The following is a 22,091-nucleotide window of genomic DNA, read 5'->3' as shown; positions in this document are numbered from 1 at the left end:
TTCCACTTGATTTTAAAGGCTTCAATTTGCAGAACAAGTTATTCTTTGGCACACTGGATAGACGGACAAGGGAACTGAACCTTTTACATAAATGAGAAAAGATTCAGATAGTTTCTTTTATGCAAAATAAACACAAATGGAAAAACATTTTGCCTAGACTGACTAATAAACTGCTGTTTTAGCTTAATCATTGGTCTATTAAGAACAACCATTCAGCTAATTCCCTTTCTGCTAAACTAAATCAAATAAACTCAGACTAAACTCAAATAAAATCAGATATGTGTTATTCAATTTAACTTATTTACTGACCTGGACAGAACTAAAGTGGAAAATAGGCCCATTCAGATTTGCTATCACACTGACATTTATTATGTGAAAATGTCATCTGTCCAAAAAAATTCAGATTGGGTCAGACTCAGATATGAGAACAGAATTTAGGGTCTCCAGTAAATGAAAGCTGCTCAGTCAACTTTTACTATTCTAGATGGATTTTTACAGATTTGTTTTACATTCTTAGATATTACACGCAGTATTTGAAATGTGTAAAGAGCTCAAAGTGCTGCTAGTAAGACCTAAGGAGCCCATATAAATGTAGATAAGCTGCAAGGAAACTGCCAGGCATAAATAATAAATGAAAAGTGAATGCTTGGGTGTCTTTATAAAGAACATTTATTATGACACATCCAGGGTTTAAGTAACATATGTAAACTCTGTACTTACTAATACCCGGAATGCTCTAATATGCTAGGACATCACTTATTTTGCAACATTACACTTTTAAAACTTTTCTGATATAATTTAGCATCTTAGCAGATTAATATTTACATACACATATCTGAAAAATGTATAAAAAAGTTTGATCATGCCTTTTTTATTTTTATATTTTTATTACTTAAACTGTTCATTCCACCCATCACACATCTGGTCTTAGAGCAGAGAGGTAAGTTTGTTCTGTTTTGCTCTTGCTTGATTTTCTTTCCTCCTCCCAAACATTCTAACTTTGCAGAAACCCTCACTCTGTCTCTGCTTCAACACCCTTCTTTCCTCTCTTTTCTTTTTCATATTCCCTCTCTCTGTGATAAGATAAAGTACTGTCGGGCTTCTGAATCAACCTGCTGCATTTCAAACAGGCCCCTCTGACAAAAACCAAGAGCCATGGTCTCCACTTCCTGCTCTCCTAGAATATCAAGTAGTTGGGTAGCAGTGCCAGGAAATCCAGGAAATCCCATGACACGTCCAATGAACTTATTCCACTTTATATGCAATAGTTTTGATTGTTTTTACTTGAAAGCTACAAGACCAACGCGTTTACACATTTTCCTGTTTATTTTAGATAGATTCATCTGGGTCAATGGGCCTCATCTGTAAATCAGGTAAGATAATAAACATTTGTTACCTTATTTAGCCAGGTCTCAAAGTTCCCACCTTCAGTTGTCAGGAATAAATCTGTTGTAGGAAACAAAGGTGAGAGAAAAGAGAAGGCACGTTATTAGAAGGGATATTGTTTTTCCATTTGGTAATTATTCTTCAAATAAAATTGTTGAAATGACAGCATGATCAAGCCCGGGGTAAACCACATATGAGAGCTTTGCTACTGTAGAAAAACTAGAAAAGTCGCAATCAAAACCTGCACATAAAACTACATTATTTTCCCCTCCAATTATTGCTATAACCGAGGAGGAGAGAGTCAACTAAATAAGTCAGAACTTCACACCCACATTCTGCAAACTGAATAAAAACAAATTAAATGCAGAAATGACTGCAGGCTGAAAAGAAAAAAAAAGAAAGCAGTTTTCTCTGACTTAATTTAGCCGATGGAAATTCCATTTATTTTATTTATTTACTGTTAAACTTGCACAGGAGAAACAAAGACTGATCAAAAGACAAATCATGTTGAATCAAGTTTGCCGAGAAATATTTTTGGTACAATTGATATTAGCTGATGTACACAAATAAATGCAGTACAATTTTTTTTACATCAACTCTTTTGTGTTTATAGACGAATACCATTAGATTGAGTTTTTTCTAAACAAACTTATAGATGCCCCAAAACACCTATTGCATGAGTTCCATTAGTATAAACTGCAACATTTTTAAAGTTTGTCTGTCAAGAATAAATTAAATTGCTAGCAATTGCAGTGTCACCTGATGACTCACAGAACCTGCTGATGAACTTTTAAATTTAATATGGATGACAGAAAACTTTCAGATCAGTGAGGACAAATGTGAAGTTCTAGTACTTAGCACAGCCAATCAGAGAAAGGAACTGTGTAATTTCAAATATTGATGGTAAACGTTTCAGATTAGGTAAAAGAAAAAAAGAAAATCTGCTTCATATTTGAGCAATGTCGCATCAGAAAGAATACAAGTATGAACTGAATCCCCTAAAGAATATTACAGCTGTTTATTTTAGACAATACAAAAATGCAAAACATACACATTCATCACAAGAAGAATAGATCCTGCCATACTTTGCTTCCTGGTCTTCCCAAGAGGAGCACAGCTCCGTTATGTAAGGAAACAGAAATATCATAAAGAGGTAGTGTGTTAATGAATAAAAGAAGCTTAATTACACAGTAATCTGTAGTATGTTTTTGTATGAAAATCTATTAAAGATTCCACAATGAATTAGCTTCTTTGAGCAGTCAGAGGGAAAACCAGGTGAAGAAAAGGGGGAAAAAAATACATATAATGGAGAAAATATGGTGCTCGGAGCAACAGGATTTCTCTGAGCTTTCTCAGGTCTTCGCCCCCTGGTAATGCCTGTAGCTTTCACTATTGGAATCTTATAACCCTGCACTTGTACTCATATTGCCTGTGCTTGAAGCTTCGAGCTGCAGGCTGCACTTTTAATGCGGTTTTCTGTGTGCTTCTCTGCGAGACGACGATTACTTTAATCGCCGTGTTCTGTGGCTCTGCCCCAATAATTGGACATGAAATAAATATCGTCATTGATCTGCCTCAGAGCAGAGCTGGGCTGGGCTCAATGCGTTGCAGAGCTCTGCATAGAAGAAAAAAAAAACATCTGAGTGATAATGGATTGGGAACAAGGAAAGTAGGAAAGGTTGTTGCATTAGTGAGGGGAACAGTGGAGGTCCTGCATAATGAACATGGCAACGGCAGACATTTTACATTGAGTGATTGCCTCCAACGCACATGCTGTCGCCAGAAGCGAGTTTAAAGCACAGCGGTGGGATTGGTTAGGAATGATGTGTGAAACTATAGACCCCCATCATTCTATAATTAAAGAATAGACTTTAAAATACTTTAGTTTAGAAATCGTTGAATGGCATAGTACCACAACGCTTTAAAAGGACAGAATTGTGTAAAATCTACTTTCATCATGTTATAATGTTATTCCTTCATCAAAAGCATACATGAGTGTTGCCTTGACGCACTCATTAAGAGAAATCATTTAATCACCTGTCATAACTATTTAGATGTACAAAATGCCTCACGTGCGACTAATCCACTCAGCTCCTTCAGACTAGCCAGAAGCAATTAGCAAACACCTGGTGGAACTGGGCATCTGCTAAGCTCAATATAGGAGCTACTTCTCAGTGAAAAGCTGGTAAAAAAAAAAAAAAAAGAAAAAGTTGTTAAAGGGTTAATAGTGGTGCGACATTGTGAGGACTTCCTGAAGGCAGATTTGTCAGAAAGAGCAGGCGTTTTTAAAGAGTTAGAGGCCCAATTTGTAGGTGTTAATTTACAAAGTCAAATTTCTTTTGAGTCATATTTGATATGTATAGCATTTTCATAACAAATGAAGGCAACATAGCTACTTAATTGTGCTATAAACTGGCACTATGTGCCTGGAAAATACATAATACTGCCCCTTTAAAGATCTGCTGTTGCATCAACCTTCCAGTCCTCTCAAGTCTTCTGGTTCTGGTTCTCTTCTGCATCCCCAGAACCAGAACCAGACATGGAGAAGCAGCATTCAGCTTCTTGCCACCTCAAATCTGGAACAAACTTTCAGAAAACGGCATAACTGCCGAAACAATCAAGGCTAAAAACCCACCTGTTTATAGTTCTCTTTGATTCATAATAACTAGAACAGTGAGCAACATGTTCAATGTATATTAGCTTAATGATTTTGATGATGGTGTTAGACAAAATACAATGTTTAGTGCTTGTTTCATAATTGTTTTTTTCTTATGTTTTTATGGTGTAAAACACGTTAAACTGTGTTATACAAAGAAACTTGACTATAGGACTAAATATTCCACAAGACTCATGACTCACCTCCATCCTCACACAGACAAAGAACTTAATCAGGGGGCTTTTAATTTATTATTTGGGCCCAAAAATACCTCAGAATTCAATCACCATCAGGCCCAGAGTCTGATTAGAGAGTTTCCTAAGCAACAGAAACATCTAAAACATCTTAGAGTCGGGTATTATTCTGAAATATAGCTACATAGTTACATTCATCCTAAAACCTCAGCATCCCAACAACCAACTTTGGTGATTTATTAATGAATATTTTCAGATTTAGGATTTGATTGTTGTTACCACAGCCTCAAACTAAATGCCTCTTCTTTTTTATTATTATATATTTTTTTTACAACCATTAAAACCCAGAATGTACTTTAAACTTCAAACAAGTTGTGAACATGAACTCAGAACATTTTACATAAACAAAGCAAGTAACCAATTCATGCATGCATTACACACAGAGCGCAGGGTTCACACTAAAACGCTGGCTGTGTGTTTGTCCTTCTCCTCGTTGCTGTGTGCGTCCTGTGGCCGCTACGGGTGGCATCTTGATGAGCTTAGTTAATCAGCCAATCAGGCCTCTTAGACAGAATCCAACCGGGATTGGCTGATTAGCCGTGAGTCTGCTGATTCAGTGAGAGGAGTGTGTTGGAGCAGAGAGATGCATACAGAGATCTTCATTTTGCAAACTCTTATTGCTGTGACTGTGGAGCAGGTCCTCTGCCTCCCCACCGATCGAAGTTAAAAGAGAGATGAGCACAGACAGATCTCTGGAAAAAAAATCTGCTGTTGAGCCCGAATGAAAGACCTTTTTAACTTTTGTTCCTCAAGTCTTCCTTCATTAGTTAACTTTATAATAAACCCATAAAGTGCAAATTAAAGGAGCAGTATTATGTAAAATTGACTTTTTTGAGCTTTGCATCATGTTACAATGATATTCCCTTGACAAAAACATACATAGAGTGTTGCTTTGATTTTTTACATGCATGTTTGAGAAATCCTTTAATATCAATGGCAACCATTTAGCTGTGTAAAACGTCTAAATACTCCTAGCTCTACCTTCGAGGACGAAGCTCCTCCTTGGAGCTGCAAGTTCCAGGTTTCTGAGCTTCTGCCTCACAGAGGAGGCCCCACCTGCAATTACACCCCCTTAACACCTTCAGACTAGCCATCAGCAATTAGTAAACACCTGGTGGGACTGTGCATCTGCTGAGCTCATTATGCAAGCTGCAGCTAAAAATGTTATTAAAGGGTTAAAGAGGAGTGATGCTGTGATGACTTCCTGAAGGCAGAGTTTCAGAAAGAGCAGGAGACCCAATTTCAAGATGTTAAATCAGGAAGGAACATTTATTTTTGAGTCATTATGGATATATACAGGATTTTTTATAACAACTGAAGTTCATTTTGTTACTTGATTATGCTATAAAATGGCACAATGTACCTGGGAAACACATAATATGGCCCCTTTAATACAAAACATAAGTGGTGCCACTATTGTTCAATGCAACACAGTTTTACTTTTTTTCAAATTAAGAGACATCACATAAATAAGGACAGAAAGACAGAGTCCTCCTTGTAATATTCTCATTACTTTAGCATATGCTAACATCGTTTAATTTCACAACCCGTTTCTGAATTGGCATGAGTGTCTTGGTAAATTGGGCTTGTGTTGTTTGTCAGGTTCAATATTCAAATCGACTCCCACTAAAGAGAAATTACCTTCAATTTACTGATAAAAAAAAGAATCCAATTAGTGTCTGTTTTTAAATTATATTGATATTATATTATATTATGTGTAACAAGAACAGGGTTTGGGATGTTATTGTCTTTAGTAATTAAGAAAGCCAGATTATTGTAAAAACAATTAACCCAGCACCTGGTAAAGTGGTGAAACTCCTAAAAGCCACACTAAAGTCAGACAGAGCTACAGTGGCTCTGGTTGAGTCATATTCTTTTTATATAAAGGCAAACTTGTTTTTTTATCCAACTTGGGATCAAATAGTGGCTTAATGGAAGGTTTTTCTTCATAGCACAATTGAGACTTCACATATCTTCAACGTAAAGTTTCATTTAATGTCATTACTTTTGGAATGATTTGGTATGCTATAAATACAATTTCATCAAATTGAACAAGACAAGGAGACGGCCTGATATATGTGCAGGTCTTATATTGGACTCAGAGGAATATGTTTTAATATTATTTTCACTCTTCGCTCTGCAAGTCAATAAATGGAACAAAAAAGAATGAAAGTCAGTCATAAAATTTTGACAGACCAGTGTTGGTACCATCTGAGAAAGACGAATAATAACCTAATGGTAGGAGTTCATGTGAACAGCAATAAATCAATTAAACTCATGATAAATTAAAACAATGTTAATAATTTCGATTTGCAGGATGTATCGTTTCTCTCTTTCTAGCAAAAACTGGATGACAAAAGTCTTCAGTCTGGGGCTTTGCTCTAAACTATAGCCCCTTTTTTTCAGGACATTTTTGCTTACACTGTTGACACTTTGTAATTAATACTATCTGCTGTTTCTGTTCTTTTGTTTTTATTTTGGATATTTAAAATGTCTTCCAGTTCCAGTGTTAAAGATCAAAAGATTTTAAAATCTACAGAACATTTGAGAATGTGTGCTTGCATTATTATGCTGTTACCATTCTTGAAAATGATAAAGCATCTTTTTAAAATCAGATTAAATTTTAAAAATTTAAGTTGATTTAAAAACTTTAATTTTAAAATCATTACACAATGATCAATCATGTCTGATCATTGTGTAAGTCTAAACACAATGGTCAGACATGTTCTTGTCTAAACCCACTAAAAACTTTATTTTTACCCATTTTGAGATGTTTAGACCAGGGGTGTCAAAGTCAAATGGACGGAGGGCCAAATAAAAAATTTAGCTACAAGCCGAGGGCCGGACTGATCGAATGTTCATTGAAATTTTTTTAAATGACTCATATAGTCTAGTGAACCTAATTGAACCTACTGAAAACCTAACAAATATATTCCAATATGATCAGATAAATAAAGCAATATTTTCTTATGGCTCTGTCAGTAATCTTTAATTTTCAACAGACACAACTGAAATATTTTTAAAATATAATTGGATTGAAATACAATAAAATAAAGTGCAAAAATCTATTAATCCACATATGTCAGAGTCAAGGCATTTAGATGTGTCGCCGGCGAATTACGGTACTGCAAATTTAGATGTGTCGCCGGCGACATCTAAATTTGCAGTACCGTAATTCCGCCACACGTAGCGCTAAGTGGAAAAATTCCAACGGTTTCTGAAAGGGGAGACGTTGCACTTTCCAGCAAGTATCGGGTTAATACGGTAACTTCGCAGCTGCAGCTGCAGAGAATGTAATTAATCCGGGGGGCACTCTTTAATAGACGGTATATTTCGGCAATAACTTGGTGGATATTGAAAGTTCCGGTTGTTATGGATACATGGGTAAGTACATAATCTCACAGAACATTTAAAGAACTGCTTACAGTTCAAATAAGGAAGATATTTTTTTTCAGACGGGGTGCCGGCTTGCTGCGGTCTGCGGGCCGGTTCTAATAATAAATCAAGATCATCCCAGGGGCCGCAAAAAACCTTCTCGCGGGCCGGATGTGGCCCGCGGGCCTTGACTCTGACATATGTGGTTTAGACAATAAACTTGAGCATTCAATGGAGACAGCAGTTTTGTGAAGTTGTCCGTTTTCTGTTTCTCTTGCCAAGATAAAGCTTTACTTAAACCAACTTTGCTCTAACTAAACACAATGATTAGACATGTTCTTGTGTAAAATGACTAAAAACTTTTCTTAAGGCATTCTGAGGTGTTTAGAAAGTAAATAAACAAGATCACTCAATCCAGATGCCACTTTTCTACTTTGCTCACTGAGAAAAAGCAGGTTTTTTTCTCACTTTTCAACATCTCCATTGATACGCAATGATTAGACATGTTCTGTCTAAAATCACTAAAAACTGTCTTTCTAAAGTCTTGTTGCTATGTTACTATGCCTTCACAAGTAAGTGAAATATAATTAAGAATTTGAAACTTATCACTCCACTTTACTTTGGAGTCAACATTTTCCCTTTTCCTGTGATTCTTAAAATCTTGCAAACTCAACTGTTCCAAACCATCTACAAATTCATTTTATACAATCTATAAGTTATCCATTTAAAAAAAAAACTGCAAAGTTTCCAAAAATTAAGTCCTGAACCAGTTCAGCAATACTGACTTGGCTCTTTGCAGATTGAGTAAATACATGCATTTAAACCACAAGCTAATGGAGCTGTCATCCTCCACCACTCTGGAAGGATGCATATATAATTGAAGTATATAAATGTGTTTCTGTGTGGGAAGCTGGGCTTGCATAACCGCTGCAGGGACTCAGAGCTGTAAGTAAAATGTCATGTTGCCGGGAAATGGGAGATATGCTGCCTGTGACGTCTGAAGACACAACAAAAGTATTAAAAACCCACAAGAAAGACTGGGAGAGACACCTACAGAAAGCAACACGTGGTTCGAGGTAGATCTGGACCTTAAAAAGGCAGCTCACTAGAAGCAAAAGGCGACTCTTTCGCAACAGAAGGTAATCTATAATCCTGGGCTCGCATGCTGACTCCAGCTTTTGTGACGGTGCTAAAATTGTCCCTCCATCACAACGGCACTTGAACATTCCTGCCTTCACACCCACATGAGCATGTTCGCGGCGAGGCGCCCGCACAAACACACAAACGCCCACCCCCGCACGGCGTGGCTGATTTCAGCATATTATTTAAATGTCTGCGTGTGGATCTGCGAGTTCCTTTGTCATCAGGTTGTGATCCAGCCAATCATCGACAATCAGCCAGTCCTTTCACGCTAACGGAATAATTGCAAGTGTGTCTGTTCCTAATAGCAGGGTTTTAGAAGCCCCGACTGACACAGCTCAAGTATTTCTAAAACAAACAGCTCCGCGAGGTAAACTGAGGCACACACTGCAGGGAAAATGGGCCCATGCAGCACAAAGGTTCCACTCCTCTTTAGGTCAAATCCAGGCAAAAACTCCTTCAACAGGCTCTAGATCTCATTTCTGCATCTGAAATCTGCAGCTTGTATTTGAAAAAAATTAAAAGTGAGCAATAATAGGAGAAATAAAGTGAAAAGATTTTTTTTCTAAGGTCTATTACAATAAGCAACAAATCAGTAAATCACATGATAAATTAAAACAAGCTCAGTAATTTCCATTTGCATTATTTATCGTTTTTCTCTTTTCTACCAAAAACTGGATAACTAAAGTCTTCAGTCTGGTGCTTTGGTCTCAACTAGTCCTTTTATTTGAAGGATGACTTTGTTTGCACAGACTCCATAATTCATTTTATTTGTTGTTTGTTGTTTTATTCATTTTGAATACTTAAAATGTCTTCAAAATTCAGTTTTAAATCTTCATTAGACTTTATAGTTTACTGATCTTTGAGAATGTGTTCTTGCATTATTACACCATTATCATCACATTACCTGAAAATAGCCTCAAAACGACAATATTATCATAATCACAATAACTTCTGGGACTATTTATCAAAATGTGTTATTGTGACAACATGTCTACTTTTGCCTCCACTCTGGCGGTCAGCATTTTACTCTGTATTCATCCTGGGTACTTCTTCCAAATGTTACTTCTGCTTAAGATCTTTGAAGCTGAACTAGATCAGTCTGGTAAATTGTCTGGGACTTTGTAATTAAAAAAAAAAAAAGCAAAATCAAGCTATCTGATTCAGGTTTAATCTGAAGAGGAGGAGGAGAAGTGAAGAACAGAAGACAGAAGAGATGAGCAGGCCCTCAAATTATTCATAGCCTCTCTGCAGATTTGTTAAGGGGATTGGAGGCAATTTGAAGGCCTCAGTTGAGTGTTTGACTGGAGCGGCATTATGTTCCAGTATTCCATTATGCCGAGGTGCCGTACAGGGATGAAGACCGGCCGTCCTATTAGCCTCTGTATAAACAGATAGGGCGACGCTCGGAGGATTCTGAGCTGCAGCAGAGAGGGTGAACTCTGACTCTGGGAAGATAGATGGCAGCAGACATGAGGGTGCACCATCTGCTTGCTTTGACTCACTTTCACATCATCCTCCCCACTTGCCACTGCATCTTCCCTTTATTTGCAGCCTGAAAAGGTGCTATGACGCTTTCTGAAAGGTAAGCAGCGGACATTTGATGGTTTTTGCGAATGGACAAGAACACAAAAAGGCAAATGTGGTAACTGTGTCGCCTAACGAATATGGCACATAAGCACAAGAGGGTAAATTCTGTCAGTAATCAGTGAGAATACTGATTACAGCACAGTCATGGTTGTGATTCAAGTATCTCAGACTGTAAGTTTTTTCTGAAATAACATATCATGCTTATTGTACATGTGGCATGTTGTCAAGTGTAGCTTCAGGACAGGAGGAAGGGCATCAGACTTTAATCACATTTAGCCGTTACTCAGGTTAAAGTTTCACAACACAGTTATCTATAAGGTCAAAGTTGGCATTTACATTTTTACAAACAGTTTGTGTTTGAGACAAACCATGTTTTTGTTTAATACAAAACATTTCCATTAACTCATGTTTGCTTGGTTCACTTCGCCTGACTAGAAAAACTGTAACTTTGAAAAGTCTGTGAGGAAAGGTAATCTTGATATTTTTTGGGCCCATAAAAACAATAAATGTCACAAACTCTCTATAGATTTGATGTTGACCCTTGAAGGGCACAATTATGGGTTTTCTAAAGCTGATTGATTTCTAACAGTAGACGGTCTCTAAAACATGGCAACAAAACAAAATGAAAAAAATTGAACATTCTGAGTTTAAAATACTGAGATCATAAGCACAAAAAAGGGTCTATAACTTATTGACAGAGGAAGCAAATCATTTAGAAGTTTCCTTAGATTTTAGAGCTACCAAATCTAGTTTCCATCATGTTCAGCACAGTGTAACAATGCTGATACTAAGACTACAAAATCAAGAGTATCAAGAGTAGTCATTGCTATATTAATATGACATTCAGTTAATGTTTGGAGTGTACTAATTGTTGATTACTATATTTTACAAGTTTTCAAGTAGTATTTTAGTAGCAAATGCAACATTTAGCCAGTAGGACAGGGCAACAAAGCTCACACTAGACACAAAAGACAATAATGTTCAGAATAAGAAGTACAGATTAGATTTTCTAATATCATGGAGCCTTTGTTGATACAATATCAACCATGTAGGGTTTAAAGTTAGATGCACATCTATTTGAAAGATGTTGCACCAATATCTGTCTATCTATCTAGGGAATTCCAGATAAGTGGCATTCAGTGCATGTGTATAATCAAGTCAAGCTATCATGTTGAAGACTGGCTCCAAAACCTCCTTATGTCTTCTTAAAGTTATTAATCTTCACCTGAAATAATGTACATATATCAGCTAAAAACATATTTGTAAATATCATCCATTCCCATAAAGGCAATGGACAGAGTGTTGACACGAATATTGTCCCAAATTATCTGAAAACAGAAAATCTCTAATGTCTAAATTCAGACTACGACAAACTTCCAGGGAGAAACACTTAGATTCAGATTCTCCCTCTCGCTGAGTTAGTCCTAATTGGATTCACAATGAAGAGCACTTTTTAATGAATGTAGCAAATAATCTGGAAAGACCTCAGAGCCAAGTCCACACTGGGGGGTTTTGATGATCACCTCTTATGTTCTTATTACAAATGATAACATCAACTATCTACTTTACTACACTTATTAAAATCACCTGCTGGCTCCTTGGAGCAAAGACCGCTGACCAGTGATCTTCATCCATCTGTATTCTGTGTCTTTCTTTCCAGCTGGTTCAGCTCAGACTTTTGACATCTGCCTCCAAATCTCATCAGCAGAGCGTGGCTGATCCATCGTCAGCTTCTCTTAAGGATATCTTCTTTCACACTTAGCTGTTTCAGTGGGAAATGTCAGTGTTCCTCATCTTATTTTTCAAACAGTTGTAAAGGTTTGCAGTCTCTATGGTTTTGACAATTGTACTGCAAATAAATGCTCAAAAAAGGATAGTATAGTTCATGTCGGTGTTCAAATAAAACTGTAAAACTTTTGCTCTTGGTGACAAATCCTTCAAGGTTGAAGATTTCCTTTATTTGGATGAATGTTTTCATTGCCTTTCTGGCTCCATTCTTCACATCGGCATCTATCTATTGATGACAAGGTGTATAAAAACTTCCACATCCTCCAATATCTTTCCTTAAATCCTACGCATAACAACAAATGTTGTGATATGTGTCTACTGTACTGTTGATCTCAGTACAGAAGACCAACATGTAAGTAGAAACAATAAGCTGTATCTGCTTGTCACAGCTTATTGTGTATTCATTGATAGGTGTGAGACATCACTCCAAGGTTATCCACACATCATTGCTTTGAGTGCAAATAGTTCACTTGATTCCATTCTTCTTCTGGGCTGTTGATATCTTAACGAACAACTTATCCTATCAATCCAGTCAAAGCCCTTCTTGGAGTTTGTCATATATAAATCTAACATATATATGCAAATCCAGTCTAAGTTTAGCTCAGCTATGATGTGCAGTGTTGCGTTCAGGGTAACACACAAAAGTCAGTCTGCAGGTTTGTTGCCAGTCGTCTTAGGTTCAGTTTCAGCCTGATCTTATAAAACACCTTTGCTGGTGCAGACAGATCTGAGTGTTGTGCCAACATCCCATTTGGATAAAAAAAAAAACCAAAAAAAAAACCACACAGACAGATTAAGAGACAAGAAAGAAACAGGATGTACTTTGTCAATATAGTAAAGGAAGTCTATTTTTTAAAAGTTGGGTGTATTTTGTTGAGTAGTTAAAGTGAGTTTTAAAGTGGTTGTAAAACACTGAGGATGTTTGGATAGCTGCAGAGATGGAGAGCAGAAAAGAAAGTGACAGAAGCCAAAGAACTATGATAGCGCAGTGCAGTTTGGTGCAGAGCCTATACATCAGAACAGAATCACTGTGTGACTCCTTTAATGAGTGAACTCATTTTTTTGTCTGCCAGTTTCTATTTTAGAACAACTCTTACCTAGATAAGTGAAACTAGAACTTGATAGAAAAAAACTACACATCTACTCATTTTTCAAGTAGCAGCATCTACTTCTTTAGTTTTGAGTTAAATTATCTGATTTTTTGGGGGGGTTTCCAATATTAAAACATAAATTCTGTACTCAAAGTACCTTTTCCACTCAAAAATCAGCACTAAGTCCTACCTTTTTATTTTACACAGACAGGTTACAAGAGTAATCTAAAGCAAAGAACATGAGGATAACATCTCCATCTTGGACCTGTAAAACACCTTCCAGCTCTGGCAGCAGCTCTCTGGTTTGTTCAGGCAGCATGTAAAGAAGATCTGACAGCCAGCACTTCACTTGCTGTATTAGCCGTTGAAATGCATCGTGTTTTTGTGCATGTACGCTGTTGCCTCACTCGGCGACACAAGAAGACGAGCCATTAGGTGTATGTTTGCCTTTGTCTGGGGTAAAAAAAAAAAAAACAGTACTTTTTTTTTTAGAGAAAAAGTGTATTATCTTAAAACAAGACGAGAGTAGGAACAGAACAGAAAGCCCAGCTGAAAAGTAGGAAAAGAGAAACGGAGGTAAAGAAAATGATGTGAAGTGATGGGAAGGCGCGAGGCACAGAGCCAATCCTTTACTTCATGTCTCTACTGCCCCTGAGAGGCTTATTTGTTAGCCTGTTACCCAGCAAACAAGCTGTGACTCCTATTCTGCTTTGGCTGTCAAAGGGATATAGTAAATGCCACAGCAGCAACACACACACGCATACACACACACGTGTGGTTCATCCCTGCAGGGCGGTTTCAAAACGAGCTCAAGGAAGGCCATCCAGCCAAATGATCAAATTGGTTTATTTATGGGTCTGCAGGAAAGATGTCTACTTTGTGTTTGAGATGGACTTTGAATGATGTTGACAATAATGAAGCAAATTAAGATGTATTAAACCACAGCGTGTGTGTGTGTTTGGTTGCTCTTGTGACTCTTGCATCTTGTGTATATTTGTTCATAGTTAAGCTAAAAGACATCCTGCAGCTTATCAGTCAAGACCTCAGTGTTTATCTGTATCGATTTGTTCCCTCCGTCTTTAACCCCTTGACTGGGTCATCCCTCTGCTGGACGGGGGGGAGCCTTTGGCATTCTGAGGGAAATGTCACAGCTGTCAGCTGAGAAACAGATTTGTCCAACTGAAACCAGGGTTCCCTCACCAGCAAACTTAGCCTGAAGACATGCAAATAGAGTCCAAATAATCAATAATTGCTGCCTGTTATTCTAGCCGAAGGAAAGCAGTGTCTTACAAACGTATTCAAGCTCTTTGAAAGAACAACCAACACTGTCATCCAAAAATGGAATGGATGATACGCCTGTAAAAACTTGCCAAAAGATAATAGGTAAAGGGAGGGATTATGCAGAGAAGAAGCAAAGAGACCAATGGTAACTCTGGAGAAGCTGCACAGATCCAGAGCTCAGCTGGATCCTGTTGGCAGGATAACTAGTAGTTGTAAACTTTAAAGCTGACTTGATGAAGGAGTCAGAAGAAGAAAGTCAGACATAATAATTTGGCTTATATCCAGGAATATTCTTGTGTTAGAATGGTTCAGTCAAAGTCCTGAGCTAACTCTCAACTCAGTCTTAACTTACGCCATTTTGACAAAGACAAATAAAAATCTCAGTCTCTACAAAATATAAACTAAGAGAAGCTGAATACAAATCCATTGTATACTTTTCAGATCTTTATGTGGAAAAAAGAATATGCATCCTTTCTCTTCACTATTTTCCACAAATGTGTGTTTATCTATTTCATGAATCCTCAGGAGAACAGATGGAGCTTCGTGGTTAAGAAGTGACACAATGTGGATAATTCTCAGGGGCAAGATTACTTTAGAACAATTACCAAAAATTGTCCGTTCACCCAGAGAAAGTACACATTACTCAAACCATTTAACACACACACACACACACACACACAGTTTTGTGTATGTTTCTCCTTGCCCAGACAGAGTTATAGCTGTTCAGTTTGCAGACTGACCCTCGAGACACCCGTCACAGCAAGAGTAACGTCTTTAGAAGACAAGGCTTTCAATCATGATTGTGACCCCCGTGGTCCTGTGATGTGAATTAGAAACACAGAACAAAATCCAAAAAAAAACTGATCATTTTTTTAGACAGGAGCGCAAGATTATTACAGTGACACCATTACTGGATTATTTTCATTGAACCAGTCAACTTTTTCACTTTGATTTATTGTTCGTGATATAAATCATTCCCATTATTTAAATGTTAAAACCCAAAAATTAAAACAGGTGTGCTGTTTTTTTTTTTTTTTTTTCAAACAACTAATACTAATGTAGAGTTCTAAGCTTTAGCCACTTATAAGTTGGCTGGCAAGACAGCTGGGCATTATTGCTTAATGAATTTCAGTGAATTGTTGAAAAAATGTTTGAACTAAAATATTAATAGAAGGATTAAAGTTGTGAAAGGAAAATAAAAATGATTCATCCTTTTCTAAACCTGGTTTATTTGCAGGATCACAAGGTGGCGGAAGTCTATCATCTGCAATCAATCTGTAAAATAAAGGATACATCCTGAACACATCATAAGACACAATGCAACAAAGAGGCACAATACATTCAGACATGACAGTTTGTGCTCAAATTTAGAGTGGCCAGTTAGCCAAATACGCATAATTTAGGGCGATGAGGAGTCACAGTTTAAAAAATAGCTAAAGGAAAACTCTACATAGAAAAGTCATAGGTGGGATTTGGAATTTGGTCCTTCTTGCTGTGTTGTAAAAGTACTAACAACTGTGGCCCAACACAACTAAAAAAAAAATAGCAAAACCAAAAATATTTATAATTTTACGTACTGTAACAGGTTAAAGGTGGATTTTTTACGTTTGCTGTAAAGTTTGCCATTTTAACAGAATGGATGCGAGAACAGAGTGACCATCTTCCAAATAGTCTTAAGAAAGCTTCAGAAGGTTGCACTTAAAAAACATAGATCAATGAAGCATATTCCACATGATAAATAATTATAGAGCAATCCCAAACATTTTATTTTGATTTTAAAAACCTTCCCAGTATGGACACTCTATTTAAATTCTGCAGCCAAAACATCAAACCACTCAGCCAAATGTTTCTTCATTAGCTCTGACCACTGATCAGCAGGTCAAAGACCAAAAAAAAAAAAAAAAGATTCTTTCTCCAGTTCATAAAAGCTATAAATCTATAAAATCATTTCATAACAAGCACTTGTATGTGTTAGGAGGAGCTAAAAATTCAGAACTGCTAATTCAGACTTGTTACTGTGGTACAACAATAAAGAATGAATGCTGTTAAACAGATACACTCCACATTACACCCCTATACACAGATATAAATCAATGCAAACATAATTATGTAAGCTTCAATAGCTATAACAGCCCAACTAATCCCACACAAGCTTGAGCAACACCATTATTAAACTGTCCCCAACACCCTGATGCTAGTTTTGATATGCACACCCACCACACACACACACACACACACACGCACACACACACACACACACACGCACACACACACACACGCACACACACACACGCACACACACAGACTGATAAAATACTGAATCCAGGCCAAGAACAAAGTGTTGAGCTCCGCAGAATAAATCCATCTCTAAGCCAATATGTTGCCCTACTCCACATTGTGTCTTCCACCCCGATCCATCAAAACGGCTCATTCACAAACATGGAAAAACACACATGCACAGAATGGAGCAATGCTATTCCCGGAAGAGCTAATCTTCTAAAACCATTACAGGGAACAACGTAGGTGCAGTAGCTATAGGGAGGATTATGTCCAAAACTCACCACACACACACGCACACATTTGCTATCCTATTTTGCTCATGACACTTCCTATATGCTGAACACATCTGCGTAAATAGAAACTCCTCTCAGAAGCTACGGTAACAAACTCATATCAGCTCATTTCATAGACAGGAATATGTTGTGGATTCACAAGTCTGAGCACCTTAAGTATCGCTGACTATTGCAATCAAAAGCAGTGTCCAGTACAAACCCATTATGGTTCACTCATTTTGGTAAAACTACATTGACCTCACATACAGTGCATTATTCAAGAAAATATATCTAAACAACAAAATTGTAATTATGATAAAAGAAAAGCAAAAATCCACCCAAGTTGCTAAACGTTAATACACAGTTTTAATGCCCAGCCTTTGAGATATTTCAGCCTGCCACATACTACAGCCACATTCTCACCAGTGTAAGAATATGGATGGCTACTCAGTCCTGTCCTGGATCTTTTATGGACACACAACAACAACCTCAGATTAGTTGGGGTTCAGGGGAAACTCCACTTCCTTCCCTATAAGCCAAGGAAGTGGTTGGAATCAACTGGTATAATGGATGAATAAATCTCGATTGCATCAGTTATCAGTGAAATTTACGTGGTGTTTCCTAATGACATCACTCAATGAGAGCATTTACAGGATGTTTAAAACTGGACCAAGCTCTGAACCTTGTGGAACACCAAAGGAGACTATGACATTTTAATGAATATATTCCACTGTTTGAGCAGTAGAAAAAAAATATTGTTTCCCTTCTCTTTCATATAGTAGTATTTGTAATATGCTAAGGATTAGATCTAGAAGAAGAACATCTAATCATTTGAGAAGCGAGTTTGGACAATTCTGACTCAGCAAGCAAACAGTGTTCAAATATCTTGATGTTCATTTCTAACCCAATTGTAAAAGGCAAAACTCTGAAATTGTGGCCTCTGGACAGTTTACAGTTAATATTATAAGTATTCAAAAAGAAAAAATACATTTTTGCAAGATACAGGTAATATGCAGGATGTGTGAAATTGAAAGAAAATCTTTAGAAATAGAAAAAAATGAGAAACATTTTAACAGGTTTTGACGTGAAGATTGAAGTAAAACACTAAAAGCCCACTAAGCTAGCAATGCTTAAGATTCTCCACAATTCAGAAAAGGCAAAACAACCTAGAAAGTTAGACTATTACTATTACTGCAAAGCATTTTCTGATGGGGAGCAGCTAGCATTTTCTGCTAAGAAGGATCTAGTTTTTGTTACAAATGCAGTGATAGATCTGTACTTGTGTCAATGTTACGTATTCAATCCACTTATCATCTTCGTCCTCTGAATCCTAATCAAATTGATTTCCCAAGAGCGTAAAGATTCTTATTAAAGAAAATACACAAGTTAGGATATATTTAACACATTGAAGTTAAAAAGCTCAACCATTTAGCAAATCCCCCTCAGACATATTGCTCAGGTGAACGCTGTGAGTTTTAAGTCACTACCCTTGGTTCTGCAATCTCAACTGCCTGTTCTGAAAGCACACAGGATTTCCAATCGAAAATAAACTTGTATAATATAATGGGGAAAAAATGATGCATAATAGTTGTTTTGTGGGAGCATGTTTATTGCAGACCTGTGATCTGAAAGGGGATCAGTCCTGGAGGGAGAATCTTTAGAAATTAAAGTGTGCTGAAATCTGAATTAGGGATTAGCCTCCCAGTTTTGAACTTCTTTTGATAGCATACAGTTGCAAAACGAGGAATCACAGAAGAGTTTCCCTGGGATTACTGAGCTAAAGAGGCTGAGAAATACATTTAGACAGTTTACCAGAAAATGCTAAGCAGTATATTTCAGACATTACTACTGTGGTTGCTGGTGAGTTTAAAACTCATGCAATATCCTTACGCGTGATGACAAGCAAAACTAGAATTTCTGATAGTGCCCTGCAAAATGTAAACATAATTCATGAACAAGCAACTGTTCTTCTCGGCCAGCCTTGTTAGGTGGCAAATCTGTTCTCTTCTCCCACCACCCCTGTGATATTAGTCAGACAATCAACAAGCCACTTCAACACAGAGGTAGTTTAATTGGATGCTGCAGAGAATTACCATCCCTGTTGCCTAGCAATGAATCCTTATGCCAGTATTGTTGTCTTTGTGCATGCCTTTCTCACAAAATACCATCTATAAGTACTATGCAATTACAACATTTTCTCTCAACAAAGTTTCTAATCAAGCTGCTGGTAGACTCCTGCTCCACAGATTCTCTTCAGGCACGTGATTGTGACGCCTGGAGCCATAATAACTTTCTTCAAATGGCAGACCTAAATAGGGGGATGCTTCCTGAATATAACAGGAGAAGGCCAGTTGACAGTATTAATATATATCAAGGTTTTAATCTAGTGGTGGGACTTGATTAAAATTTTGAACCATGTTAATTGTAGAGTCTGTAACTAATCGCATATAATTGCATTTTAATCAAAAACCATATAATTGACAAAGACAGCAACGTTCTCAATCCAAAAATCCTTTTTTGCTGCTAAATTATTGAATAATTAGACAGATGAACTCAACAATAAATATATTTAATGTTTTGTAATCTGTTATTTAAGTTGTCCAACCATCAGGTAGTTGCAAAGTGTTATTACACCCATTCGGTTTTCAAGTGTTTTCAGGAAGTGTTTGTCGAAAAACAAGAAAATCTATGAGGTTTATTAAGGTCTAAAGTCTCTTGATTTGTTTGACAAACACAAATGAACTGGCAGTAAAAGAAAGGGGAAAAAAACACTAATCTGATATGAATATATTGCTGTTAGAGGTAATGGCTGCCAAAAGATGACACTATGAAAAGATTATGGGCCGTATGCTATATGTCACTGTCACCGCCAGGTTGCTTGGCCAGAGAGACCAATAAGCAGGCTAAATGAGGCCATGACATTAGCAAGGAAACAATTCCAGTTTTTTTTTTCCTTCCATAGCTGGAACTGCTGATATAGTGGGGTCAGCCAATATACCATTATGAAACTGTTTACAGTGACGGCACTGAACAGACCAGGATTGGAGTCCTGACACTGCAGTGAAACCGCTCTCCCTGTTCTTAAGTGGCACCAGTAAAAGACCAGAGTGTGTTGCTTCTCTGTTTGGTTGGATGGGGTACGCCATCCGTTTCCCCCTGGAAACACACTGATTAAAATCATAAGATAAAGATTTGCACTGGTAAAGGGTCAAAGCAATTGAAAAGTTTTAAAACAACAAATATCAATTCACTCTCTGTTTAGTTTCAGTGGGATGCTTTCTGACTCGCTGGTAAATAACATATTCATGCAGATTAATTTATAAAGATGTCTACATTTTAGGCCGCCTACTCCTTTTATCCCAGCAGATTTGCACAAAAAAAAAGAAACGCTGTCAACACAGAAACTTCATGACCCAGATGTTTCTTCTTATGTGAGAGTTCTTATTTTAAGAGTGGTTGTGGGCTGTTTTCACTTTTACTTTTTAAAAAACTGACTACTAGTATGTGGCTTCAAGCACAATAGGAGAAATTAATTCAGTCCTACAGCTTCTTCGTAAGAAATCCTGATAGGCAACCACATTTTTGCACAAAAAGATATGTCAATCAAAAACTGAAGGTACAATACTTAATACCCAGCAGGTAAAAGACAAAGCAGCTGTAAGACAGTACCTCTGGGTGCTGGCTTTTACTATCTCTTGAACCTTTCCAGCTTTTGTCAGAGTATTTACTTCAGTGTTTGTATTTCCTCTGATGGACTAAAACATAAAAAGGCTATTGATGTAAAAAGAAAAACAGGAAACGTGGCAAAGGTTGATACAGATAAGAATCTGAAAAGAATGATATGAATTTGTTGAACCAGCTGACAAGAACAAACCTGCCCATCTTAGAGACTCAAGCTCTCCCTGCTCCATTCTATGACGCTCCAGCCGGTAGCGCTTAGAGGAGCAGGTGGCCTCCACCAACAGTGAACTGAGCCTTTCTAAAAGCTCTCCCCCCCTCACATCCCTCTTTTATCTTTCCAGCCATCCTCTTCTTTCAAACCATCTCTCCTTTCCAGCTGAGCTTTATCGCTCCATCGCTTCCTGCCTGCTTTTCTCTCTCACTTTTGTTTTCTTCCTGCATTCTGTAAGCCACCCCTCACAAACAGCAGCAGCCAGGAGTAAAAACCCACCAGATGTGTAATTGTTTTTTTTGTTTGTTTTTTTTTAAAGATTTATCCAATTAATTTTCTCTTATCTCTGCTACACATTTGTCCAATGCAAAGTAAAAAGGGCATAAAAAAGTTATAGATTTACCACAAAGATCCCCCTGCTCTACTGATTGGTACATACAGGTTCAAATTGTACAGTGGCTATAAAAAGTATTCCACCTCTCGGATGTTTAGGCATTTTTATTGTTTTGCAAATCAATCACGATCAACAAAATGATTTTTGTTGATCATGGCTTTTTTGGCCATTTTGACTAAAAAGAAAAAAGGACAAAAATCCCCTTAAAGTCAAAGTGAAATCTGATTTCTACAAAACAAAAAACGGCGGACAGCAAATGTGCATTGCCACCAACACACCATTTCCAGCGTGAAGCACGGCAGTGGCAGTGTCATGCTTTGGTGATGCTTCTCAGCAAATGGAGAAGGTGAAATGAATGGAGTTTCCATCTGCTTTGGAGAACATTTAACTTCCGCCAAGTTAACACAAAGCTGCACAGAAAGGGTTTATAGACAACAAGGTGGTTGCTCTGGAATGACCCAGTCAAAGCCCAGGGCTAATCCTAAGACAATTTGTGGCAGGACTTGAAAAGGACTGTTCAAAGGCAATCCACATGCAACCTGACAAAGCCTGTACAGTTTTCCAAGGAAGAATGGCATAAAAGTGTTTTAACACCTGATAGTCTGGCAGACTGGGTTTGATTGAGGACCAAAGTTGCAACATTTGTTACATTTTCAGCTGCTGCGGTTTGCTTTCACACTGCACTGTGTGAA

General features: G+C 37.4%; 1 protein-coding gene across 1 annotated transcript in view; it reads right to left on the bottom strand.

Moving 5' to 3' along the window:
* Nucleotides 1-22,091, bottom strand: part of itfg1 (integrin alpha FG-GAP repeat containing 1) — a 164,093-nt gene that overhangs the window by 135,502 nt on the left and 6,500 nt on the right. The window contains exon 7 of the mRNA XM_014983727.2: nucleotides 1,397-1,446. Within this exon, the coding sequence (XP_014839213.2) occupies nucleotides 1,397-1,446 (50 nt within the window). The remainder of the gene's footprint in view (nucleotides 1-1,396; nucleotides 1,447-22,091) is intronic.

This window comes from Poecilia mexicana, unplaced genomic scaffold (assembly GCF_051168715.1).
Source record: "Poecilia mexicana isolate PSO_F unplaced genomic scaffold, ASM5116871v1 scaffold_3, whole genome shotgun sequence".
In the NCBI taxonomy this organism is placed as follows: Eukaryota; Metazoa; Chordata; class Actinopteri; order Cyprinodontiformes; family Poeciliidae; genus Poecilia; species Poecilia mexicana.
The sequence above is the reverse complement of the archived record's forward strand: the minus strand, read 5'-3'. Positions and strand labels throughout refer to the sequence as shown.